Source organism: Amblyomma americanum, chromosome 10 (genome assembly GCF_052857255.1).
Source record: "Amblyomma americanum isolate KBUSLIRL-KWMA chromosome 10, ASM5285725v1, whole genome shotgun sequence".
Taxonomy (NCBI): Eukaryota; Metazoa; Arthropoda; class Arachnida; order Ixodida; family Ixodidae; genus Amblyomma; species Amblyomma americanum.
In genome coordinates this window covers 120,448,181-120,475,278 of record NC_135506.1, presented here as the reverse complement: position 1 = coordinate 120,475,278, position 27,098 = coordinate 120,448,181, and the positions used below count along the sequence as shown (strand labels likewise).

General features: G+C 48.3%; 1 protein-coding gene across 2 annotated transcripts; it reads left to right on the top strand.

The window, feature by feature from the left end:
- Positions 1 to 9,666: 9,666 nt before the first annotated feature.
- Positions 9,667 to 26,694, top strand: LOC144107014 (myeloid leukemia factor 2-like). Of its 2 annotated transcripts, none has more exons than XM_077639991.1 (4): positions 9,667 to 9,991; positions 10,849 to 10,959; positions 15,285 to 15,406; positions 26,384 to 26,694. In XM_077639991.1, the coding sequence occupies exons 1-4, from the start codon at positions 9,779 to 9,781 to the stop codon at positions 26,514 to 26,516; spliced, it is 579 nt and encodes a 192-aa protein (XP_077496117.1). In that variant the 5' UTR covers positions 9,667 to 9,778; the 3' UTR covers positions 26,517 to 26,694. The 2 variants fall into 2 exon arrangements, with proteins under 2 accessions (XP_077496117.1, XP_077496118.1); XM_077639992.1 differs by having other exon boundaries at positions 9,669 to 9,940.
- Positions 26,695 to 27,098: the final 404 nt, after the last annotated feature.

Below are 27,098 nucleotides of genomic sequence, written 5' to 3'. Positions count from 1 at the left end.
CTAGACTGGGCGCAGACACCGCAGACTCTCTTCTGCTCGCGCACCGCGTGTAAGCTGGCGCGAGTCGTCTTTGCCTTCGGTCGGACCATCGTAACAGGTGGTAGCCCGCTACACCTTCTACGGCCCAATTTTTCCTTGCTCTTTGCAAGCAATTTAACTCCACATCGGGGGAAATCAGCACTGTTTCATACTTGAGGCAACGAATGGCACTGTTGCTGAAGCCGCATCGATTGCACGCTACAGGCGTAGCGAGCCGAGGATTGGTTCGTTTTCGAAACCTCTGCTAACCTCGGTCTAAAATTTTATGGTATTTGGACACACACGACTGGTGTTCAGTCACCGAGCGTTTTTGCTATGTCCGCGATTTGAGCGAGGTTTGTGGATACGGTGATAGCAGTGCAGCTCATTCCTTGGTCACGACCTGTCACTTTATTTCTTTCCTAGTTTATTCTTCTTTAAATGCAGCACCAGTTAGTTTTCCTTCCGTTCATTACAACTGACAATGTATGATTTTTAGTAGGGGTCTCGCTCTGTATCAGCATTTTATGTCGGTAGTTACACGGTTGCAGCATTTGTCAAAATGCTTGCTGCTTTTCTCGCAGCCGAGACCGCGTGTACGAGTGATTGGAATTGTAGGACAGACACAGCGCATCTACGATAGTTCGTAGACGATAGTGGGCGTAAAAGGGTGCAGGTTAGATAATTTGGCTGCTCAAAGCGCCTCGCACGCTTCTATTCTTCTGACAAGGCGGCGCGCGGGGTATCTTGGCTGTTTGGTGGTCTGAGGCGCTTCTGCCGTCACCGTTCTCCTTCATCGTTTTTGGCGTTTTCAGGGCTGCCGCTGGCTGCCTCTTCTAGTCTTCATTACGGGCAGCTTGGTGAAATTTCCTTGCTGGTTTCGGCGTTTTACTGGCTATCACACACACCCGCACTTGTTGTTGTTGATGTTGTTGTTGTTATCCTATCAAAAGATGGCACATACCCACACTGTGCTATCGGCCAAGAATCGGGTGGCTATTCACCTGTACTCAGGTAATGAAAAAGAAAAGCATGCGGGAACGCAACACCGGAGGGTTCGTCCTCGTTTCATCTGCTTTAGCCGTGCATTTGCCGACCTTCGCCGCCTTCCCAACTCCCTAAGCGGCAACTCCCTAAGGCTTGCTGTTGGCAACATATCCGACCCTCGCTTTCTCTTCGCCCAACCGGCTCGGTTTCCCAGCCATGGCGGCAGTGCTGCTGGCGCTGAGCATTTACAAGCGCCGATTTATCAATTGTTAGGATGGGGCTGACAAAACAGACTGAAAGATAATAAGGTACCGTCAGCACCTCTTGTGCATAACAGACTTAACCCCGTTACAGAGATAAATTCCTCACGGACAAATAGTTTTTGTACGCCCGAGGGTGGAAAAATAAAATATATGGGAAGCGACACCAAACAAGGGAGAGGGGGCCCGGGGAGACTACCCTTATCTCCCCTGATAGGCATAGCTGGAAGAGATGGGTAGTTGGGACTGGAAATTATGATACTGGGGGTGGGTCTGAAAACATTAGGTTGTGATTCGGGACAATATGGGATTATGTAATTGATCTCCTTAGACTATTAGAGTGGAGCAGTTCATTACGAAGAGAGAGACAGTAAGATGTGCCCTAAAGGGACAGGCATCCGCACGCACTAGATGAAAGGTGACAAAGTCGATGGAAAATTCGCAGAGCCAGATTCTACCAGTGCAAATCCTCATCACGACAGCCGTCATCGGTGGCCGAGTGGTGCAAAGCACTGGAAAACGAAGCTACTTTGTTTGCACCAGTGGCCGTTCGAATCCCATTCGAAAATGCTGCGTAAGCTTCTTCTGATTACTACCGTATTGAGCATGATGTTCGGTAGGTTTCGAAGAACTTGAACTTTAATTTCGCTGCGAATTTCAAACGATATTCGCCTGAATTTTCCGAGAATGCATACAAGTGGAAAGCACGGCATGAATTAATTAGGCAGCCTAGCGGGATTATCTTTGGGACATGAAGCAGAGCATGCTTCGCTTTTGCAGCGTTTCAAATCTCTATAAGTTCAGACCAACGTTTGCCGTCACACCTGCGAAGCTAAGAACTGGCTGGAGTGCTACAAGGGCCCTCTGCCTGGTTGAAAACTAAATCTTTTCAGGTGTGTATATTTCTAAAACGTCGTCCGTGCCATATATTCCAGGCAACAACAATGACTTTCAATTGGGAATTCTCTTTGCCACGTTCAACATCAGGCGCCCACCTGCACCATCCCCCCTACACTAAGAAGAGATAATCTACCTTTTTTGGTTTGCCCAAACAAAAAAGTTTCTGGCCTCTGCAACCACAATCACGACAAAGCAAGCGCCAATGGAGCATCGGGCTAGCTCGTGGACTGGGCAAGCAATTTACTAATATATTTTATTTATTTATACAGGTATCTCCGTAAGCGTGTCACATTGTTGTGAGCACCGAGAGGAAAAAGAGGGAGATTTTTTTTTTATGGCACCAATGCCTGAAGCTGGGGAACGACGTAAATTGTAAATGTGGGACATAAGGTCCCAACGGACACATGGCCTATGACTGACGTCGAAGTGCAAATCCTCGAATTCATTTCAACTTTTTTCGCTACCGCTACCGAGATCGAACCCACAACCTTGGAACCATCAGCCCGAAGCCAAAACCACTCTGCCTCAACGGCGTGCCGTAAGGAAACAAGGGCTTTCTGAATCGCGCATCGCATTTACGGAGGCAAACACAAAACGAAACAAGAGCTTATTAGTCTAGCTGAGGAACATCGTCCGTACGCTTTTTGTTTGCCTGGTATAGTCACGCAAATGACAGAGAATATAATTGGAAAATAGAAAAAGAACGCAGAAAGAAGAAATAACGAAATGCGCCAGCATAACCTCTCACTAAATGGTGCTGGATAAGAGATACCTGAGACCTTGACGAGGGTCTTGTGTGACGCAGTACACGGGAGGCCGGCGATGACGGTGTCTTTTACTCAGCCATATATCTTCAAAGAAACCACGCCACGATGTTTCGTGCAGAACGCTCCGAGAATCCTCTAAGGCAAATAAAGTATACTAGGAAAATTTTCAGATCGCTAAAACTACATACTTTCGAGCGATGTTTTCTGACGCCCGCAAAGCACATATCTCTAGGAAGCATTCACTTTGTCTTTATGTATCACGCCTCATACACTGGTGGTATGGGAATCCGCTTCGGCTGCGGGAGGTCGAATGGGTACTAGCCACCCCGGCCCGGCTCCTTCAGGGGTGTGTGCTTGGAGGAGGCTCCGAACCCCGCCGTGCCGTTTCGGGGGCAAACCCAGTTTCGAACACTCAGCCTGCAAAGGTGGTTCGTGTTTCATTCCCAAGTGAAGAGTTCGACTCAAATCTCGTACGCTCTAACCAGCGTCAAGTTCAACACTGCTGTAAGCGATCCTTCGTCAGAAGCGAAAACTTCAGAGTATCACTGCGGTCCTGGGCAAGTCCGGTTTTTCCGGCTGTCCGGCTTTCGAAACGCCTGATCGATTGTTGACAAAATTTATAACATGTGTATTTTACAGACGTGCACGCAGATTACGAAATTGTCCGTGGTTGTCTTCCTAGGGATACGAAAGTAATATTCTCTTGAACACGCTTCAAGAAGCGAATTTGGAGGTTTATTTGCAGAGAGTAAATGAATTTTGGATTCGAATTGGTAACGCTAAATATATCAATTGATTTATGTATGCTTGGAAACAAGGACCCACACAGAGGGAAGAAGGAAAGAAAAGACGCAATGGCAACCGCTTTCCTCTGCGGTCCTCTTTTCTTTCGCCCCTGTGTGCGCACTTGATCCTCTTCAATGTAGGATTAACCAACAAGCCCATTAGAACGTGTCACTTACGTTATCATTTGGAAATATGTGAGAACTGCATACCTTATTGTGTACAGTGATATTAAATTGAAAAACGAGGGTTTTTCAACATAAAGGGCAAAAATTGAGCACGAAAGCGTTTCTTTCTCACGACAATTATATTAATAATGTTGCAACTGTGACGCGAAGCATCATATAAGACGCCTTTTGCCGTTTTGACGTGCATATAAAAAACGCGGCATGCACATTACTTAGGTGCCGCATGTACAAAGCCATATGGTAACAATTGCAGTAGATAGAATCTGATGCTACGAAATAACCATCATTTGAATTTTCGGGCTACTGGGTCCCACAGCGTATTCCTTGAAGTAAACTTCTGGCACAATTCAGTGAATTTTCCATAGAAACCGCCGGAACACAGTTGCGCAAGAAACTAGAACAGTCTTTCTGACAGATATTCAAGGATAAAACTTTCATCTTCGGCCTCCTGCAGGGCGAAGTCGTTGAGCGGCACAATTTTTACTGGTGGCAGAAGGACCAACAGCAATACCAGGAAGGATATTACCTAAACGAGACTAGATTGCAAGATCCCACACGTAGGTAGAAGGCGTGCATAATACCCATGCGCGCTTGCAAAAACAGACCTACAGCGCAGTAGCGCATGCTCAATGCAAAATAACATGTTTTTTTGTTGTTTTTTTCTGAAACAACAGACTTCAACTTGAGTCGAATGTTTTTCTGCAACGAATATTCGCTGATTCTCTAGTCTGCAGCGGATAACTTTTATCGCTGCGTACATTTTAGTCTTGTTATTTCCATATAGTGATAACGCATTGAGGCACTAGCAAGTTGAATTACTAATGATTGCTTGCGAAGAATCTGTGCGCCGTGTGTATACGTAAATTCTAAATTGTGGGGCTTAACGTACCGAAGCTACACATGGACTATGAAGGACGGCGTATATCGGGACTTCAGGTTAGTCTCAACCTCCTAAGGTTCTGTAACGAGCGTTTACTACGCGCAGCACACTGTTTTTTGTATTTTGCTTGAGCGAAAATACGGCCACCTTGGCCGCGTTCTAACCCGCGAACTTAAAGTCAGCACCCGACTGGCAAAGACTCACAGCAAACACGGCGTGTATTGGGGGGGTACTGGCATTAAACTTTCATGACCATGTGTCGAACACAACATCGTCGAAGGAGCAAAGTTGCAAAAAGTGACAGCTGGCCTCAAAATCGACGTGAAATATAGCTTACCTGTGGAGGCTGAAATGAATGAATGAATGAATCCTTTATTGCAAGGAAGGGATGGCTCTCAAATGCGGTTGGGAAATTAGGAGGGATTGGGGTGTATGTGTAGAGGCAACTTCTACTCGGTCAAGAAATAAAGGCGAGAATTTGCTGATAAGTTCTTTGCTCAGCGAAATTGGCTCTAATGCCTTCACTGTGCATAGGTTATGCATATTTCCGGTTCGTGCCTGCTCTGCACAGTTATAAGTGTTTTATTTCTTTTGGTCGCCAATGTTCAGCCCATATTTCTTCGAAATCAGGCTGATTTTTTTGCACATAATGGAAAGCAGACGCGCTGGTAGGCATCTGCTACTTTTTATTGCTATTGTCATGAGTAAAAGTAACTTGACGCTTGGTTCTCGAGCCAACAGTGCAACGGCTTGATCACCCAGCCATTTTTTTTGTAATAAATTTGTTCTTACAAACAACGGACCTAAAAACCTCCAGGTTTCATCGCATAATGGCCAAGTCTGAGGTCTGAACTGCCAGAATGTCCGCTGCTACGCATCCTGAAATCCTCGTGTAAGGGAATGAAGCGCGCGGTGCGATGCCCTGCATTAAAGTGGCCGAAAACGTGAGAGTCTCCCCCTTCTCTTAAGTTCTGACGTCACTTCTTTCAACAGCAGAATCTGTTAGCCGTTGCGAGCATTTACTTCATAATTTCGCTTCTTCATGCAGAATCCAAATGTTGCAGAAGGCGTCTGTATTGACCTACTACCCTCGAAACGATGTTTTTGCGAGGCGGTTCATCGAGTTGCTGGTGAGTACCACCACCATCCCTACCACGAGCGGCCAGAGAACAAGTTCCACTACTATCTCCATTACCGCCATCAATCGAAGCCCTACAACACCCAAGTCTAAACGCAACAAGAAGCCAAACAAGACAAGGAGAACAAAGCTGTTCAGCAGAAGAACGAAGCCATCAAAAAAAAAAGACCAAGAGGCCCACCACAACCACCGAGGGTTCACCATGGTGAAAACATTCGGAGAATAAACCACCTGTCTGCGCAGTTCAGGGCAAAAATCCACAATGCATGTTTTTCTTTTCGGAAGCATGTGTGAACTGGAGGCACATTAGGAAAAGTGACTTGCATATACATGAAATAGGATTGTTTACTTCAGAGCTGCTCCGTCACGAAGGAGCGGCCTCAAATGATGCAGCTGATATGGAAAGCCTTGTTCCGCCGGGTACTAGGGCGAGAGGCCTCACAATTACCAGAACAGAACGGACGCCATAGCCTGGCACCAGCTTCCGACGCACAATTTCTCAAACTTTTATTTATTTATTTATTTATTTATTTATTTATTTATTTATTTATTTATTTATTTATTTATTTATTTTATATATTTGTTTATTTATTAAATACTGCCAGCCGCCTTTTGGTGGCCAAAGCAGGAGTGGCGATACAATTGCACAGTGCTTTGTCAATAGCAAACAACTAAATAAAGAGAAAAAGAAGGCCTCCAGGCAGGCAGCAAAATTTCTGCGCAACAACTCAAATAATAGACGAGTAACAAACACTTTACATTAAAATCCAAAATAAAACGCGACAAGGGCAACACTCAAGAATCGAACCAAATACCGTAACTTGACCGGCTGGGGTTGATTGCAGATAAAAATGTTTCGGCTGACGATAAGGTGACCACTTCGCGAGGTAACGCATTCCATTCGGCTATCGTTCTCGGGAAGAACGACTGCTTGTATGAAGTGCTTCTGCATTTGGGCACAACAATTGTTTTATCGTATTTGCGCCAGGTTTGTCGTGTTCTGTTGTACTGCATATAAGCGTGAAAGTCTATTCTGGTGTGATTATTGACGCTGTCGAATAACATTTTCAAGCGATGCATTTTGCGACGAGATTCCAAGGTGGGCAAACTGGAACGGCTAAGAAGATCAGATATCGATACCTGTCTTCCGTAGGCGTTGAAAATGAAACGTAGTGCTCTTCTTTGGACACGCTCTATACTTTTGGCACCCCTTTTCGTAGGCGGGTCCCATACTACGTCAGCATATTCGAGTAATGGACGCACTAGGGAAGTATGCGCCAGAAGCTTTATTTTAGTAGAAGCATGTTTTAGCCTGTATCTTATTAGTCATAGTCTTTTAGATGCCACTTAGGTTATGTTATTAATGTGCTGGCTCAACTTAGATTCGAATTGCTCGTTACGCCAAGGTACAGGTGCCCACAAAAGTTTTCGGAACGCCGTAATCACGAAAAACGTCGATTTCCTAGCTGACTAGAAGCACAGCCACGTTCTGAGGGTTGCATTCAGAAGGTCGCCCTGTGAACTACAAAGCATACCCTTCAGTTCATGGCTGCCTGCTTAGGCTGACGAGTAATTAGGCTTTGTTGTAATTTTCGTGTTCCGAAAGTCTCTGTGGGCGCCTGTACTTAAATTCATCTACCCGTTCAAGAGAGACGCTGTTAATTTTATAAGAGTACAACAATAGCAGTACAGTACAAAGAGCTCATCTTCACCAAGCAGTATCCAGGATGTTTCCCAACATGCAGCAGCCCTACACCCACACTCTTTTACTCCCTATGGGAATGCCCTTACCCACCGGGGCACCAACCACTCATCCTCCACCCCACTTTCCCCTCTTGTGGAGCTGCTCTGTCCAGTAGATCGAGGTCTACACGAGCAGCAGCAGCTGATGAAGCGGGCGCACAGGATAGCGACAGCCAGCGGATTCCTGAACTATGGGCACCGCCCGAGGAGGATACCAGCCAATTGCCGTTAAATAATGGTTTTTCCTACTCCTTCTCTCTGTAAAGCCTTATTTTTTCACATTTCCTAAGCGAGCATTCATGAATCTCCGAAGTCTTCTCTAATTAATATAATTAATAGCGCGAAAGCACTAATCCGGAGGATCAGAGCCTAGCAAAATTGTCTAGCGTTTGTCTGTCCGAGAGCAACCTGAATCGTACAAATTACACCGGGGGCAGCACCCGCCTGCCATCTCAGGGCAGTGGCCCAGGGGCAGCAACCTGGATCACACACGCTCCATTGGTGGCATGCACCTGCCATCCGTTGTTCACGAAGCAAGATGTTGAAAACCGTAACGGCGGAAAATACAAACAACAGGCAGTTAACGACGATGGTGACATAAATATGCTCCTCTTCGCATTCCTTTCGTCTTCTTCATCACATTGTGTCTGAAAAACCGCGAAAATCATTCAACGGCAAGTAGCTGGCATGTCCGAAACAAACGCTAAATGTCGTGGAGGAGCCCGAGGTAACTGAACATGGGTTAAATTTTCCTGTCTCCGGTGGGTGGACCCCGTTGTGTTTGTGGTTGGTCGAGCATCTCGTGAGCTGGGCCGCACCGTTCGACAATCTTGACGCCCTGCCTGACCTGGCCAGGCAGGCCAGTAATGGAGTCGAGATATATGAAGGATCAGAGCCAAAACTCGCTGTGCTCATTCCCATCCCAGTTCCCATGACCCTTCATCAAACCCCTTCCGCTACTTTCCAGGTGAGATCAGGGGAGTCTCCCCGGGCCCGCTCCCCTGGCTGTAGGTCGCTATGAAACTTTCTAACCCCCCCCCCCATTTTTGTCTATTTTCTCTACCTACGGGTAGTAAAATTATATCATTGCCTTCGGGCCTTTTCATTTATCTTTAATTGGATAAGCCTGTTGTACGTTAGTAGTGCAGGCAGGGGCTTATTACTTTCTTTTTAGGTTGCCCCAACCTAACGAATGTCCTATTTTACACATTCGCTACCAAAAAACGCAAACACTGAAACTAGGCAGTCTAGAGGTGGTGCAGTCTCATTTGGCAGCATGGCGGTGAGGACCGATCCCGACTTGGCCATGCCAAGAAAAAGTCGGGGTTCTCCAAAGTAGGTTTGCTTAGCAGGATACACCTGAGCCTACTTTAAACACAAAGCACGTGAAAATTGTCCACCTCTAGTAATTTCTTTGTTAGAAGTACTGCTAAAAATACTCGAAGGAGGGCATCACTTGGTGGAGGGGACAATAAATGAAGCACATAGCACACAGACATACATAACATATAAAAAATCCTATCAAGAATAGTAACGAATACGACGTCGTAAAAACAGGTGAAGATTCAGAAGCGAGAAAGATGTAATGAGAACACTAGTTCGGAACATAGTAAAAAAAAAAAGTCTAGTGTCGGCATAAACTACTAAAGACCGGACAAGAAATCTAGCACATATAAACGCAGTGCGATAAAAATGCGGTTACAAACAAATAACACATGTGCATCATGGCACAATTATACAGAAATACGAAAAACATTACAACACGAAAAAAATGAGAGAGCGAAAAAAATGGGAGACAGATTAACTGACAGTGTCTGAGCGGATGAGTTCTCGAAACTTCCTCTCTTTTCATTTATCCTCTTCGTTCGAATCTAGTAATAGGCCAAAGACGTGTTCTTGCTGCCGACCACCCGACTTTCCCCGTCAGTAGACATTTCTTTCTCTTCCTCGGCCGCCCAATGGCTAGTGTTCTGCAAACTGCACCAGCAGGTAGCTGCGTGACGCGCCAGCAGTCATCATCATCGTAGCCTCTGCTCCTCAGCCCGCCGCGCTCGTCGCCATCGCGAGCTGCTTCGCCTGGGCTTAAGGCTACCAGGCGCCTAAATTTAAGAGCCATGAGCGGCGCTTCGCCGAAGCACGTCCGCATGGCCAATCGCGCCAAGTCGCCTCCCAGCAGTGCCTCCAGTCACCCGCTGACCGACGACCTGCAGCCGAGCATCACGGTCTGCCACGGCGGCGACCACCGCATGCGGCAGTCTATCACCATAAAGAGCAAGGTGCGAGCTACTGTCACCAGCGACTGCACGTTCACTGTCCGCAACAAGACGGTAGGAATACGAAATGCGCCTTTCGTTGTCAGGCTACTGCGTTTTCTTTGACTAGGCGTCTGAAACCGCTGAAAAATATTGCGTAACCGAGGCAATTCCTCAAAAGAATTATTTACAGCTCTCGCTAGACTGCCCCTTTCTTCTGTGCCGTTGGCGTAGCGTGCGCTAAATTGTAGCTGGTAGCGTGCACTGAATTTTGGTCTGTACCTCACGCTGAAAGACTGAGATGCGATTCACACTGTCGTCGCCTGGGCAGGGTTGCTCATCGGAAAAGAACCAACCTACTTAAGTACGCGCTCCACTCAGTGACATAGTTGTATCGAAAAACTGCTGTGTCCAAAGGAGTTACTTTTGATTTTTTTTTTCGATGAGGCTACTGTGCCGGCAGTCGGCAAAATACCCGCAGGCAGCCGGCAAACTAGCCCTCAGGAAACTGCCGGTAGTTTAACCCCGTTGGCGGACGCCGGCCACATCACGGCAGACAGCCAACGAAACGGAGCTACCAGAATCTTGGAATGCTGCCTACGCTCCCAGGGGAAACAAGTATTTATTTTTCCAGCGTTCTTTTTTGTTCATAAAGACAAAGATTCCTTCTCATGGGGGCTGTGCACGTCACGTGACTACACCGAGCCAATCAACCAACATTGCCGTCAACCTAACCGGACAGCTTTTCTGCCGACTGCCCGCACAGTAGCCGCTCCCGAATTTCTTTTTGCCGTTTCCTTGGCCCTTGACCTTTACTCTTGAAATTGACATTTGATTTGAGACAGTGGAGACGATGCTTAACAGAGCTTTCGCTCGTATAACTTGGTTCACGAAACGTTGAACACCAGCCATTTTTGTGATCGACCACGCAGGTGGAGAATTCGTGCAGCGCCAAGACCGTGATGACTAGCGTCACGCAGAAAGGCAGCTCCACCCGATGCGTGGTGCAGCAGAGAAGCATCACCAGTAATGCACACCCCGAGGTGGGTGCACTCTTCTGCGACATAACCCTCACCAATTTGATGGATTTTCCGTCCCACACTACACCCGCGCACGCGGACAGCAGCTCGTTATTTCTAGAGGGTGCTTGAATACTCGAAATTGTCAAACTTCGAATCGAATATCCACGTATTCGATTCTTTAAAGGAACAGATCGCGCACGTGGAAATTATTCGCACCATATCGAGTATAGTTTCAAGTTTTCCGAAAGTTTTGGATAACAGGACGCACTCCGACGCCGCATAGCTTGCTTCTGCTATCAGACTATGTAGGATGAAGGCTTCAGTGCCGCTACGAGGTCCATTCGAATCACCGCGTTTATGATGCTCTTACATGGTGTCCAATATTAGGCAACACAGCAGGGCTGTCAGGTTTAGGAAACCCCGCTTTAATGCTCCATCCCGGAGGCCATGGCTCTTACCTCTCACATCTCTCATCTAATGATAAGCGGCGCTATATTATTCCTCGTCATCAGGAGCAAAAGGGCGCTTTTTCTTTGTGTTTGACAGGAAGGTCATACAATTTCATGTTAGGAAATACACTGAGATTGTGTTGACCCGTCCTAGTAAAGGGCTGCGTGCTTTGAAACCTATAAATCCGCGACTTGTAACACCCAACCGGATCGCCGCCTCTAGAGATTCCCCGTTTCGCAGGAATTGTCGTTTTTTACGAATAATCGCAGAAGCTATGAATATTCGCGCGAATGCTCGATTGGTATTCGTTCGGTTCGGGTTTATCACTATTCGATTCACTTTCTATCCTATGTTCGGTTCCGTACCAAATGTATGCTATTCGTATTGGATTCACTTTTGAAAAAAAAAACACTATTAGACGCCCATTGAACGTATTTTCATTGCTGAAATATTACTCCTATACAGCCTCACTGGGCTGTGGTAATTAGCATGGCTTTTTTTCCAGTTCAAAAGATGTAGTTAAACGGCTGCTCTCCGAGTGTGCTTCATATACACAGAGCTTTAGCTATGTATTCACCAGATTTATCATTTTGGGAAGCGCACATGTAGGTTTACAAGTTAGGACCAGACCGAGAATGCGAGATAAGCTGTCTGTAATTAAGACTTCTTACACATTGCGAAAAAAGAGCTAATTCACAATTTGAGCACGGCTTTAGCGGCAGTGTGTCTACCAGCCGCGGTGGCTCAGTGGTTAGGGCGCTCGGTTAGTGATACGGAATTACCGAGTTCGAACACGACTGTGGCGGCCGCGTTTCGATGGAGGTGAAGCGATAAAGCGCCCGTGTGGTGTGCGAGGACAGCGCACGTTAAAGATAATAATAATAGTAGTAGTAATAATAATAATTGAATTTTTGGGGAAAGGAAATGGCGCAGTATCTGTCTCGCATATCGTTGGAAACCTGAACCGCGCCGTAAGGGAAGGGTTAACGGAGGGAGTGAAAGAAGAAAGAGGTGCCGTAGTATAGGGCTCCGGGATAATTTCGACCACCTGGGGATCTTCAACGTGCACTGACATCGCACAGCACACGAGCGCCTTGGCGTTTTGCCTCCATAAATACGCAGCCGCCGTGGCCCGGTTCGAACCCGGAAACTCCGGATCAGTAGCCCCGCGCGCTAACCAGTGAGTCCCCGCGGCGGGTACGTTAAAGATCCCCAGGTGTTCGAAATTATTCTGGAGCCCTCCACTTCGGCACCTCTTTCTTCTTTCACTCCGTCCTTTATCCCTTCCCTTACGACGCGGTTCAGGTGCCCACCGATATGCGTGACAGATACTGCGCCATTTCCTTTCCCCCAAAACCAATTCCTCAATTTGAGGAGTTTCGTTTTCATATAGCCGGTTTCTTGTTTCTTCCGGTAGCGTTTCTCGCCGTCCGCCAGGCAGGACTCCTCAAGTAACGCTACAGCGGCTTACCATAAGCACTTCTTGAAGCGAGTACTTTGCTCGCTTGGTCCTTGGCATTGGAATCACAGTTATTTATAAAAGCTTCCTTTGTCGCTGCTGTCAATGAAAGTCGCTCACTCGTTCAAAGACAATCTGCGGTTCGCCATAAACATTTCCATTGTATGAAGGTATTATATTCGTTGGACTCTATATTCTGCAGAATTTAATGATCCGTTTGCCAGATAAATCAGCTAAACAATTTAGAGCGGTGAAAAAATGCAAATCGAAACTGCCGCTATAGTTACGTGGCTGCAGTCGTGGCTTCCCATCAACTCCTGGAACACCTTTCATGAGCGCGCCGAATGGCTAAACTGGAAACTGCAGTCGTAAACCCTCTCCATGAAATAAGCAAGATGCTCGAAATCAAGACTCATATTTTGGCTTTCACCAAGCGCGTAGCGACTACTGAATAACGTTTGTCTTGTCAAACACTGTTGTCCATACAAAACAGCACACTTGAGGTAGCAGCACGGGTCGTGGACGGGGAGCTTTGAAAATTATTTTGTCACAAACAAGTCTTACTCCGCCACGAAACTGTCGCGAATGGTTAGGAGAAAGAAGAACCTGAGTTTAAACTTCTGCCGTAATGAATGAATCTTTGGAAGCCACTTTAGGTCTCTTTCAAATTTGTCTGTAATGTGCACCACTGACTAAGGTAACTTTAAAAAAACTTGGGTATTGTACTCAACATAAGTGAAGGTGACCCACTCAGCATATTGTCTACCGTGTGTCTCATGTAACTGGTGTCGCAGATTAAAATTATGCTCTAGGATGTTGGAGATAGCAGCTTGAACCACTCCTTTGGAGGCTCTGGGGAACACGTCACAATATTTTATAACTGTAGCTCTTCGAGGAGCGTGTGTAGAAAAACCTGTAAGGGGGCGCTGGTGGATAAAAAATGCGTGGGAAGAAGGCTGCCGTTATTGAGCACTCAAACTCGGTCAGGCTTAGCGTTGCGAGGAAGTTATGATGAAAAGTATAATTCATGTATTCGAAAACATCTTGCAAAACCACACGTGTATGACACATATTCCATTGTAGTTCGCACGAGATTTCGGGTGACCTTTTGCAATGTTACGTATGTTGTCTGATTCAAACAGTAACCACTTATCCACGTATATTTGGGATTTCTGAAGGAGATTCTAGCTTAAAGTTGTACATTTAGAAAAAGCCATTTAAGTTTTCGCCTTGACATCTATTACTGGTTATTTTTTTCGCATTGGAAAGAACAGCTTCGCAAAGTGCCTAATAAGCTTTACGCTTGCTCCATCTAGTACGCAGCGACAGCTGCGCTTTATAAGCAGTAGCTTATGAATTAGACCTGCTCTTAAATTAGTGGTCACGTGGCAAGGGAGGGAAGTTATTCACCGGAGAGCCCCGTTTCCTCACTTATCCACCGGGTCAGGAGGACTCGGGGAATATAATAAAAAAAAACAAAGCCGGAGCGTTCGTACGCAATGATTCATGGCGTAAAGTCAAAGACGTACTGAGAAGACAGTAAACTCCACGAGCCACACCAAAGGCTTGTGGCCCTTGAGAATTAGCTGCCGCTGTGGTTCGTAAGCAAACTGTCGAATCCCACCGGTAGCTTACAACCACTCCACTCAACTCAACTCGCGAAGCAGTGGACAGCAACTGTCCCTGTGCACAGTACACACTCGGCACTATATCCCAGGAGCAATTGGTTCTTTGGCTCTCTTTCAAAGACATAGTAAAATGCATTTTATGCTAGTGCGAGTAGATTTTGTGCCACATGAACTGCATACACATTCTCTGCCAGCGGTTCTGGAACATCTCCGTTTTGATACTGCCCACAGTAGCCCCTTTCAACAAATCGAACTCTGATAGGCGCATGAACAGGATTTTACCTTATTGTCACTGTACCTAGTACATTTACAACTGTGGACCGTAGATTACGCTACGCTTACAGTGGGCAATGGAAAGTTGCAGGGTGTCCCCCATTGCTAACGGCTGAGCTCACGTGCGGCGCCACCATCTGCTTACCTAATAATAATAATAATAATAATAATTGGTTTTGGGGGGAAAGAAAATGGCGCAGTATCTGTCTCATATATCGTTGGACACCTGAACCGCGCCGTAAGGGAAGGGATAAAGGAGGGAGTGAAAGAAGAAAGGAAGAAGAGGTGCCGTAGTGGAGGGCTCCGGAATAATTTCGACCACCTGGGGATCTTTAACGTGCACTGACATCGCACAGCACACGGGCGCCTTAGCGTTTTGCCTCCATAAAAACGCAGCCGCTTACTTGCGAAAAAAAGGCGCGTAAATCATTCTTGGGCTTTAATTCGGAGCTTGTTAAGCGGTTAAACCAAAGAACTCGAACGGCGGCTGCATTCCAAGTGGAATATCTCGTTACTGTGCCGCCGTCAACGTGCAGATAGTCCGGGCCACGGCTTTTTCACGGGAGGCAGGCAACGGTGCTGTCGAGACCGTCGCCACCTACGAGGACAGCCGCACTGGTGTCCGGCAGCTAAGCGTTGGACGCCACATCGGAGACAGGTGAGCGCGTGTATGAGGTCCGCCTGCCTTCTTGGTGGTACCATGAGGCCCTCAGAAACAGGCTCGACAGCGAGCTGCCATCAGTAAGAATTATGAGCGCACAACCGACGATGTGAACTATAGCTGCTGTGAGGCAAGCAAAGCCATTGCGACCAGTTAGGCAGCCAGGTTATGCGACGGATTTCGCGGTACAGAATATGGGCGTCCGAAACCACGGTGTCAAAACAGTGTTACTCACAATTGTTATTTTTAACGTTTTCCCCATTTCCCCCACAGTGGCCTGTGCCTGCATCCCAAACTAAAGTACTTTGTTGTCTCATTAGCCAGTCAAATGATACTGTTATAGAGGATGGAAAACACATGTGTCCTCGTGCTTCTATGCATTTCACTAACAAGCTGCGCGTGTTCACAGCGCAACAATTTTTTCTGAAAATTTACATCCCGCAAACATTTATCCATGACTGTACTGCAAGACGGACAGTATTTCCGGGATAGAGCATACTGATTATGCGATTAAATAACTGCAATTAAATAATCACTGATTTTACTTTTGATATTATAATGAAATATTACACTACGAAATGAAAGGCCGTCAGCATTGAAAGTGAACCTAGTTTTTAAATTTTCTTAATACGCAATGGACTTCGAATTATCGAAAGGAAAGATTGCTTTGGTTTGGTTTGGTTTATTGGGGTTTAACGTCCTAAAGCGACTCAGGCTATTAGAGACGCCGTAGTGAAGGGCTCCGGAAATTTCGACCACCTGGGGTTCTTTGAAGTGCATTGACATCGCACAGTACACGGACTTCAAGTATTTCACCTCCATCGATATTCGACCGCCGCGGCCGGGATCGAGCCCGCGTCTTTCGGGTCAGCAGCCGAGCGCCATGAGAAAATGTGTATTTGAAAACTTGTTTTAATGGGCTTTTCCACATTGCATATCATAAAATGGTGTCACTGCGCGTCGCATTGTCGCCAAAATCACGTTAAATTCTTTCACGTAATCAAATACACAAACGACGTCTGTATTTGACGCATAAGAAAGGTGAGTAACATCATTTTTTTAATGGAATGAGGGAAAGCCAACTCAACAATATTTCAAATGCGTGTTTCTTTTTCGCTTGATATTTCGAACCACATTGCCGACTAAAACATTCTAAAAAGGGGCCTCACTTTTGATGATGACGGTCCGAATTCCACGATATCATATTGCCCCTTACAATAAAAATGGCGATCAGCTCGTTGCAGTTAATTGTCTAATCATTAAGCTCTATCAGATACGTGATGTCTGCCTTGCTGTACAACCCAAGTGCACAGAACGCACAAACTTACCTCTCACAGTTTTTGAAATGCAAATCTGTAAACGTTGAAAAAATCGCCCAGTATATTGTAGGGTTTCAACCGCCACTGTTTCCGCTACTGGCGTGCGCCGATGCTACGCGGTGCCCGAAAGCGACGAAGTTGAGAGCTGGATTAGTTCGATGGGAAAGAAGCAAACTGCAGAACTGGAAATTCCTGAACTGCAGAAATTGCGAAAGCCAGATCAGGAGTTACTCGTTCTACGACGACTCAAGGGGCAGTGCCCTGCTCTTTGTAGCTAGATCAGAGTGTGTTAGAACTCGAAGCTATTGAAACAAATTTAACCAAGAACATGACACCTTGACACCTGTTCAGTGTGTGGTAAGTCTGTAGAAAAAAATCTGAACGGCTGATACTAGTACATGGCAGTATACCTCCACATGTCGATGAAAGCAGAGTTAATCTCCCTGATAATAATTGTTTTTACCTTCTACGTACATTTTTGTTCCTATTTAATGTCTAAAATGCTCGCAAAAGCTACAAAAGACGTTTGGGGCGCACTGAAGGGTTAGTCAGCCTTGCAACACAGCAGTAGTTGGTTAAAACAGGGGGGCCAGAATTGCAGTTTACCGCACAAGGCGAATACGTTGTTGGTCGGCGGAGCGAATCACGGACCCAGTGAACAAACGGTTTGGTCAAAAACCCTCAAAACCAGCGTTAAGGCTCCTCTTCTGCAGGAAATCTGGCGTCGGCGTTGTGAGTGAAAAATACCCGGAAAAGCAACTTATGTACGCGGACCACCTAAGTCACGTGACCTTGTGTCGTCATCGCAACCTGCCCACCGGATTGTTAGCAAACTGACCACCACGGCAGGTGGCAGTGAAATAATGACTGGTCATGAGAGGTTTTCCGAGAAGAGCAAACTGGGTCGCATACGCCCCACCCACAGCAGCATCTGCCATGGGAGGGCAGTGCCGCATCGCTTAACTGCTGCACCACTCTGCCAAGAGCGGTATCACGACTCCCAAGGTCCTATGAATGCAAAGTCGAGAATAACTAATTCCGCGTATATGAGCATTGATCCATTAAGGCTATCGCGTCATACACTTAAAGTGGAGCTTAAGTGTACTCTCAGATTTCCTTCCTTTCCCCTTGCCCACCGACCAGGGTGGCCATGTGGCAACCTGACCACCGGCTTGTGGACAGCCTGCCATTCTCAACCCCAACTTTGGAGGTATCTAGTGCTAGCGCACTAAAAACAATATAGAACAAGTGGCACGTATCACTTGAACGACTAGCCAGCTTTTTGACGAATACGTCCGGCTGTTGGAAAGGCGTTTCGTTCTAGAAAAAAAAATTGGAGGGGACACTGAGCTCTGCCTTACGGGTATGACGCAATAGCATTAATGGGTTAGTGCCCATACATGCGAAATGGTTCGTTCTCGACTTAGCCTTCATAGATCCCTGGAATTCCTCATACCACTCCTGGCGCAGTGGTGCAGCGGTCAAGCGATGCGCCACTGCGCTTCCATGGCAGGTGTTCCTGCCGGCGTGGCTTTTGCGACCCAGGTTGCTCTTGCCGAGCAGCCAAACATTAACGTTCACCTGCCACGGTGGGCAGCATGCTCAAAATGCGGTAGACAGGTTCTGATGACGCCACAAGGTCACGTGACCTAGGTGGCCCACCTAGATTGCTGCTCTAGCTGGGCATTTTTTCGTCCACAACGTACGCTAACGACGGTGCAAGTCTCCTGGACTTTGCTTTATGGCATTTGTAATTATTCCCAAGCTCTTCTGTTCTTTTGCACGAAAATCATTGTTTTGCGGTACATTCTTCTGTAAACAGTCCTATCCTCCTTCTTGTACATAGTTTTCTAAAACTTTTCACTTTTTTCCTTACATGTAGCTCACCAATGAACCACAATAAGTAAAATTGTTACTTTTGTAGAGGTGCATTTTTTCTTTAAAAAAGTTTACATAAAGCCATTGTTTTTACCCATTTCAATATTATAGAGTGAAAATTCATTATACAATAGTTATGTTGCTTCCTTGCACAGTTCACTCTATGTATACTGCTGCAGGAGTAATGTTCATTGTCGCGCACTAAATTTAAGGTATAACGGCTGGCGTCAAATGTATATTTTGCACGTCTTCTGCAAAGTATGGATATTCGTTTTTTATCTTTTTCAATTCTTTAGAATAAAACAATATGGATTTTAAACAGCCCACTAATTTGCTGTTTTTATTTTCTAATAACTCTTTTCCGACATAGTGGCCTCATACCTTAACTGGCCAAGCAGACATTTTTGTATGTTCACGTCTTTATTTCTTCCTTACCTGTTCAGCGTGAAACAAACACAATATGCAAACTTCACTACCACAATAAAAAAAAGACACTGGCATCTAACCTTTGGTACCAGTACATTTCCCACGCACAAACGCTTGCTTTCAAGGGAAAAAACCAACGCCATCAAAGGCACAGGCCTCCGAGCGCTGCCTATTAACATCCAACTAGGTACGGTAGGGTGATTTGGCGGCAGCGGAAATTTGAAATCTTACCTTCCATGTCATCACACCGAGCTTCTCCTCACTGCTCTTTTGCTATGAGAACAAGCCTAAAATTCAATCGTCGATTACGTCAATATTTTAAATGCTAGCGCAAAAACACTTGGCATGCTTTACCTGCAGCCTATAGAGACTTAAATACTTGAATAGCGCGGAATTTTCAAAAACATGTGGAGGCGCCCTTTACGACGGAGCTTAAGGGTCTCCTCCAGTATTTTGTTTACGAGCAGAAATCATACTCCCTATTGCCACAGTACCAATGAATCCAGTGGCGCCATACTGCGGCCGAACTGTTTTAGATAGGACTTGCCGTGCCTTGCGCACTCTAGGGGCTAGAAGTTTTTATCTTCTTCCTCGATCGAGCTCCTCGCTGTCTTGCACGCCCAGCACGTTTAATTAAAACCTGGTTTGAGTGCTTCGACCGTTTATCAGTGACATAGTTGGTGGAGGTGCGGGGTTATGGTCCATGTACGCCGACCTCGAGGACACTCTTGACGTCAGTTCCCAACGCGTGGATACAACACCAATCCACAAGGCGAGCCGCCGGCTGCGAGGCCTACAACCAGAGTTCGGTCAACTCGCAAGATCAGCAAGGGCCATGACGTCCACTACGGCTAGCCAGACAGGTCAGCATTTTGGGAATGTCCCGCCGTTCGTCCTTCACACACCTCAGCCGCCCCCATCATTCCACGGTGAGAGGTTTGAGGATGTCGAAGACTGGTTGGCCAGCTTTGACCGTGTGGCGGGCTTCAACGAGTGGGACGGCGAGCGCAAATTGCGGAACGTGTACTTCGCCCTACAGGACTCGGCCAAGACGTGGTATGAGAACCACGAAGCTTCCTTCACTAACTGGGAGATCTTTCGCCGAGAGCTCTTAGCCGCGTTCAGCACCAGCGAACGAAAGGAGAAGGCTGAAATCGCCTTGCAATCGAGGTCGCAGCAGCCGAATGAGAGCGTCACCATGTTCATCGAGGACATGACGCGGCTCTTCAATCGCGCCGACCCTGCTATGCCCGAGGACAAGAAGGTACGCCACTTGATGCGCGGCGTCAAAGAGCAATTGTTTGCCGGACAGGTACGTGACCCACCAAGAACGGTGGCCGACTTTTCCAAAAAGGCAACAAGCATGGAGCGTTCTCTGCAAGAACAGGGCGCGCACTACGGCCGTCAGGCTAGTGTAGCAGCCGCTCACCACTATACGCCCTCGTCGCTACCCACTGAGGAGCTTGGAGAGCTTGTGAGGAGCCTGGTGCGCGAAGAACTCGAGAAACTTCGCTTCGAAGCTCCACAGGCAAGCGTCGCTGCCATACCGGACGTGGTCCGAGATGAAGTCCGGCGAGCTGTTCAGTCGCCACCAGCTCCGCAGCCAGCGCCCTATGTGATGACATGCAGTCAAGCACTACAAAGTCGTCCTGGGCCAGTGAGTCAAGCCTTTTTCCCCGTCACTCCTGTGCCTTCACCGCGGTACCCAACTGCAGCTGTACCCGTCGTACCGCAGGAGCCCCTGACCACCATGAGCAAAGCGCGCGTTTGGCGCACGCCAAACAATAGGCCGCTCTGCTACCACTGCGGGGAGCCCGGCCACATCCTCCGCCACTGCCCCTACCGCAAAATGGGCTTAAGGGGGTTTTCACCTGACGCACCTCGACCACGCTACGGAGAACGGCCGCGGGACATCGAGCAGTATCTGTCCGATAACGTGCAGCCAACGACCTCGCGGCGACGCCAGTCCCGGTCGCCATCCCCAAGCCGGTTTTCTTCGCCAAGCCGCCCGTCTTTTTCTAGCCAGTTCAGAGGCGCGTCCCCACATCGGGAAAACTGAAGACGGCGTCCCCCGGGGGTAGGGCCGCCGCTATTGGATCAAGTCAAGAGCCTCCACCCGACGATTTCAACGACAACGATGTGCTACGACCGACTGGTGTCTGTCGAAATCCCAGTAATCGCTGATAATCGCGATGTGACCGCACTTGAGGATACCGGCGCTGATTTTTCTGTAATGAGCAGTCGGTTAGCCACGGCCCTCAGAAAGGTTCTGACCCCTTGGTCTGGACCACAGATCCGCACCGCCGGCGGCCATGTGGTTACGCCAATTGGCGTCTGCACGTCAGGAATCCAGATCCGCGGTGCTACTTTCCCTGGTTGCTTTGCTGTGCTGCCCGAGTGCTCCAAAGACTTGATACTTGGTTTGGATTTCCTTCAGGAGTACGGTGCTGTCATCAACCTTCAGGAGCTTGTCGTGTCGTTTTCCACTCAACCCCCTTTTGACGGCAATCCCGAGCCACGCGGGACTAAGTTACCCGTCTTTGACGACCACGTATTAATCCCGTCGAGAGCTAGCATGTTTGTTACCGTAGATTGCGACAACATCACTGGAACTCGTAGCATTGCTGAAACCAACATGTCGCTGCTCCTTAGTCGGCAAGTCTGTGTTGCTCGCGGAATTGTTGAGCTGAACAATGGCCGAACCGAGCTCTTGGTAACCAATTTTGGCTGTGAACCTCAGTGTTTGCCGGGCCGAACAGTTATTGCGTATTTCGAAGTACTCGGCGACTTCGCGGGACAGCACTCTTTGTCCGAAGCCTCGGCATCAGTGGAGGCACCGACCACTCCCATAAAAACTGGAATGAACCCGAACCTCCCGTGTAATTAGAAACGCTGCCTCGAAAGCGTTATCCAGTCTTTCTGTGACTGCTTCGCCCCGACCTCTAAGGTTAGGCAGACACCGCTCACAAAGCACCGGATTATAGTCGACGCCAACCAGCGGCCGTTATGTCAGCCGCCTTACCGGATCTCTCCAAAGGAGCGTGATGCCATTCCCCGCCAAGTTCAAGAAATGCTCCGGGACGACGTGATACAGCCGTCGACGAGCCCGTGGGCGTCGCCTGTTGTTCTAGTAGCAAAGAAAGATGAAACCCTACGGTTCTGCGTTCATTACCGACGTGTAAACAAAGTCACAAAAAAAGATGTTTATCCTCAGCCGCGCATTGATGACTCCCTGGATCGGCTGTGCCACGCCAAGTACTTCTCATCGCTAGATTTACGCAGCGGCTATTGGTAAATCGAGGTGGACGAACGCGACCGGGAAAAGACAGCCTTTATTACACCGAACGGTTTGTACGAATTCCGGGTGCTCCCTTTCGACCTGTGCTCGGCTCCTGGAACCTTCCAGCGGATGATGGATACCGTTCTTGCCGATCTGAAATGGCATTCCTGTCTCGTGTTCTTGGATGACGTTGTCATCTTCTCTGATACGTCCGAAGAGCACCTGAGACGCCTGCGCGCTGTGTTCGAAGCAATTCGGTCGGCCGGTCTTTCTCTGAAGCCCGAAAAGTGTCACTTCGCTTTCGAAGAGTTGAAGTTTCTGGGCCACATCGTGAGTGCTAAAGGGGTTAGCCCCAACCCCGATAAGACAGCCGCCGTGGCTGAGTTTCCTTTGCCCACCGATAAGCTAAGCGTACGCCGCTTTCTGAATCTCTGCGCCTATTATCGGCGTTTTGTGCAGAACTTCTCCGAGATCGCTGAACCCCTTACCCGCCTCACGAAAGATTCCGAACCGTCTTTCTGGGGCCTGGAGCAACAGAAGGCTTTGAAGACCTCCGAACGCGTCTCCAAAGTACGCCCATCCTTGGACACTTCGACGAGTCGGCCGCCAAAGAACTGCACACAGACGCCAGCAACATCGGCCTCGGTGCGGTCCTCGTGCAGTGGTAGGATGGTCTCGAACGCGTAATCGCATACGCGAGCCGCAACTTGTCACGGTCTGAGGCAAACTATTCCACCGCCGAAAAAGAATGCCTGGCCGTTATGTGGGCAGTGACCAAATTCCGCCCGTACTTATATGGCCGCCCTTTCAGGGTCGTCAGCGACCACCACTCGCTCTGTTGCCTGGCGAACCTCAAAGATCCCTCGGGACGGCTTGCACGCCCCATACATCTGTGGCCTGTGCACGCTGAGGCCTTCGACTTCAGGAATTCGATGTCACCATCGTCTATAAGTGGTAGGAAGCACAGTGATGCCGACTGTGTCTCATGCTCCTATCGAGGACCCCCGAGCTGACCCCGACGACGATTCAGTTTTTCTTGGCGCCATCTCCACGTCCGTTCTGATTCAACCCCAAAGAGACGACAGTGAACTACGGCCCTTCATTGAGTATCTCGAAGGAAGCGCTCAATCTCCCCCACGAATCTTCTCACGCGGACTTCCGTCGTTCTGTTTACGCGACGGCATCCTGTATAAGAAAAGTTACAGCCCGATAGAAGCTGTGTATCTGCTCGTCGTGCCTACGGCTCTTCGCGACGAAGTCCTGCAGGCGTGCCATGATGACCCATCTTCTGGTCACCTGGGTTTTTGTCGAACTTTGGCACGAATACGGCAAAAGTACTACTGGCCCAGGGTTGCTGCAGTTGTGAAGCATTACGTAAGAACTTGCCGCGAGTGCGAGCGTCGCAAGACGCCGCCGACTAAGCCAGCCGGCCTACTGCAGCCTATTGATCCGCCTCAGCTCCCCTTCCATCAAGTCGGCATGGACTTACTCGGCCCATTTCTGGTGTCCTCACGGGGTAACCGCTACATTGTGGTCGCCACTGACTACCTCAGCCGATACTGTGAAACTAAACCTCTTCGCCGTGGTACCGCTGACGAAATTGGGAACTTTATCTAAAACATTGTGCTTCGTCACGGTGCACTCACCATCGTTTTAACTGACAGGGGAACAGCGTTCACCTCGGCCCTTACGCAGGAGGTTATGCGCCTGAGCGGCACCAGTCACCGCAAGACAACCGCTTACCACCCTCAAACCAACGGCCGCACCGAACGGCTCAACAAGACGATCGCCGACATGATTTCCATGTATGTCGATGCGGACTACCGGAACTGGGAAGTCATACTCCCTTACGTCACATTTGCCTATAATACTGCAGTCCAGGAAACGACATGCTTCACTCCTTTTCGTTTAGTACATGGTCGCGAAGCCACACCCATGCTGGATGCAGTGCTGCTTCCAGCTAGCACTACCTGCTCAGTTATGGGTGCTGCCCAATTCGTTCGTTACGCTGAGGCCGCCTGCCAACTAGTTAGAGAGCGCATCCGGCACCGGCAAGTTCTCGACGCTCGGCGCTATAACCTTTGCCACCGAAATGTGCGTTATTAGCCCGGCGAACAAGTTTGGGTGTGGAGCCCAATCCGCATGCGTGGGCGCTCCGAAAAGCTTCTACGGCGATATTTTGGCCCCTACGAGGTGCTCCGCAAGTCAGTGAGGTGAACTATGAAGTTCTCCCCGGGGAACAGTGCACTCCTCTAGAGGGCCGACCACCGAAGTCGTCCATGCCGCACGGATGAAGCCGTACCACGCCCGCTAGCTCTTCAGGCGTGTCTACACCAGCCGCCGGAACATTCGCCGTCCCTTGCCTTTCTGCTTCTTATTGTTGCGGCACCGAGTCGTTGCCCTTCAGAGAGGGGGAGTAATGCCACAGTACCAATGAATCCAGTGGCGCCATACTGCGGCCGAACTGTTTTAGATAGGATTTGCCGTGCCTTGCGCATTCTAGGGGCTAGAGGTTATCTTCTTCCTCGCTCGAGCTCCTCGCTGTCTTGCATGCCCAGCACGTTTAATTAAAACCTGGTTTGAGTGATTCGACCGTTTATCGGTGACAATATGATGTAGTCCACTGCAAGATGTCCCATAGAAATAGTGCGGCCCACCAATTAAATAAAATGCGGTTTGTGCTTTCCAATTTGCCACATTTCAGGCAGCCCACCAACCATGGAAAAACAAGAAAATTCGGTGTTGGCGTTGCGGCTTCGGCATTGTAAGATATAAATAGGTGACGTAGGGTAGCCCAGTCATCCACCTCCTGAGAAGCAACCTAGCTGTGAAACGTAGGTCACATGACCTCGTGGGGTCATCATAACGTGCGCACCCACTGGATTGTAAGCAAACTAACCACACTGGAAAGTGCAGGTGATCGTGACAGGTTGCTAGGGAAGAGCACCTTATGTCACAGATGACCCACCATCATGGAAAAAATATAAAGCGCACTCAGGACAATGGACAAGGAAGACCAAACAACACAAGCGCTTCAGAGGTTAACTTTAAGAAGCCTATCAGATCCGTAAGAATGAGCACACGTGTGTCGCCTACCCCATGGTGGTTCTGCATGAAAAGGAGTTTTCTCATCTTGACGCGCCTGCATAAATACTTATCCTGATGCGCCTGCGTGAAGGTTTTTTCTTTTGTTTGTGGTGCTTCTCTCTCTTTGCGGGCTTTTTGAATAAACACCCAGCTGCGAGTAAGCGCTTGTGTTGTTCGGTCTTCCTTCTCCGTTGTCCCGAGTGTGGTTTGTATTTTTTCCATGATGCTATACCAAATAGCTCAAATATCGATTCGTCTTCAATACCCCCCCCCCCCCCCCCCGTAACAGCACCCCCACTGCAGGGCATTGCCTCAACTCTTAATCGTTGCATTATGGCTTAAGGAGTGGTATGAGGACTCCCAAATACATATGAATGTAAAGTTGAGGAGGACCAATTCCGCATATTTGGGAATTAATTAATTAACGCTATTGCATCCTATCCTTAGGCGGAACTTAAGTTACCCTCCATTTTTTTTCTACAAGCCTTGGTTTAAACGGCAATGCACTGCGATTCGCGATACAGTGAATTCGTGAACACGTGCGTGGAGCGCGCTCGGACGGCTTCTGGGCTGCCGGTGACGTCACCGGTAATATACCGCTATTCTCGTAAGAATGAAGCAATGCCACGAACACTTGTGGGTAGCGCGCTACGGACAGCTCCGCGCTACCGGTGACGTCACCGGTCACGTCACATGATCCGTAACGTGACCGTGACTTCACCCTCACAGGGTGTTATGTGAGGCCGCTTTACCGGTCACGTCATGGGCTAATGATGGTCGCATGATCAAACAATGGTCACGTGATGTGCTACGCTGACAACGACGCCGCTCACGCCATAAGTGAGTCACCAACAGCTTCGCTGTAAAAGAAGCTCAAAGTCGTAGACATTACACGTCTACACTGCAACCTTGTGGTATGGTGCAGCAAACTCCTCCTTTGGCTCACGGTTACATCCCCTTCATGCCTCACGCGTTTTCCCGCAGGTCCCACCTGAGCGAAAAGAGTCGAAATGAGTTCACGGGAGAGGAGATGAAGCGCGAACAGCTGGTGAACATTCCCTACGAGGAGCTGGGGGGCTTCGACACCGAGTGGCAGAAGCGCATGGCGCAGAGTTGATTTCCCGGCCAGTGCATGGGCCCCTCGTCACGGGTGGCACCGTGATGGGAAGTGCCGTGGTCACCGCCCGTACCGTGGCCTCTTGCCTGGCGGCAACATCGAGCTTCGGCAAAGCTCCTGTAGTTTTAAATTTGACTGCATACTCTGTTGAGCCGAAAATAAATTGAAACGCTGAGTAGCATCTCTCCGTGCTTCATTCTCTGCGTAGTCAGTGTCCGGAGACGACGCGATTCAATGTTTCCTACCTCTCCTGCCTCGTTTCAGGATTGTCTTAAAAAGTAGCAGCTTGTTCCGCGTTCTTACATGGTCTTTAGTCAAGCGCCAAGCCATCTCACCCTCAAAGGTTGTCCAATATACCATGAAAATTTATGCACTACCACAATGGTCCTTTACTTCATCGGCTCTGATGCCAGATGCGGAGTCAGCCTACCGAAGCAGTACAGTCCCTTGTAAACATTAGGCCAAAACCATTTTCCAATCTCCGTACGAGCTACCACCAAACCAATTCTCTTACACGGGAACACGGAACATGCGTATATCTTAATGCACATTTATTTCAGCTCCCGTCCGTTGTCTACAGAA

Coding starts and splice junctions, on each gene's coding strand:
- LOC144107014 (XM_077639991.1), top strand. CDS start 9,779: ATGAGCGGCGCTTCGCCGAAGCACGTCCGCATGGCCAATCGCGCCAAG. Junction 9,992..10,848: donor TCACTGTCCGCAACAAGACG/GTAGGAATACGA, acceptor TCGACCACGCAG/GTGGAGAATTCGTGCAGCGC. Junction 10,960..15,284: donor CCAGTAATGCACACCCCGAG/GTGGGTGCACTC, acceptor GTCAACGTGCAG/ATAGTCCGGGCCACGGCTTT.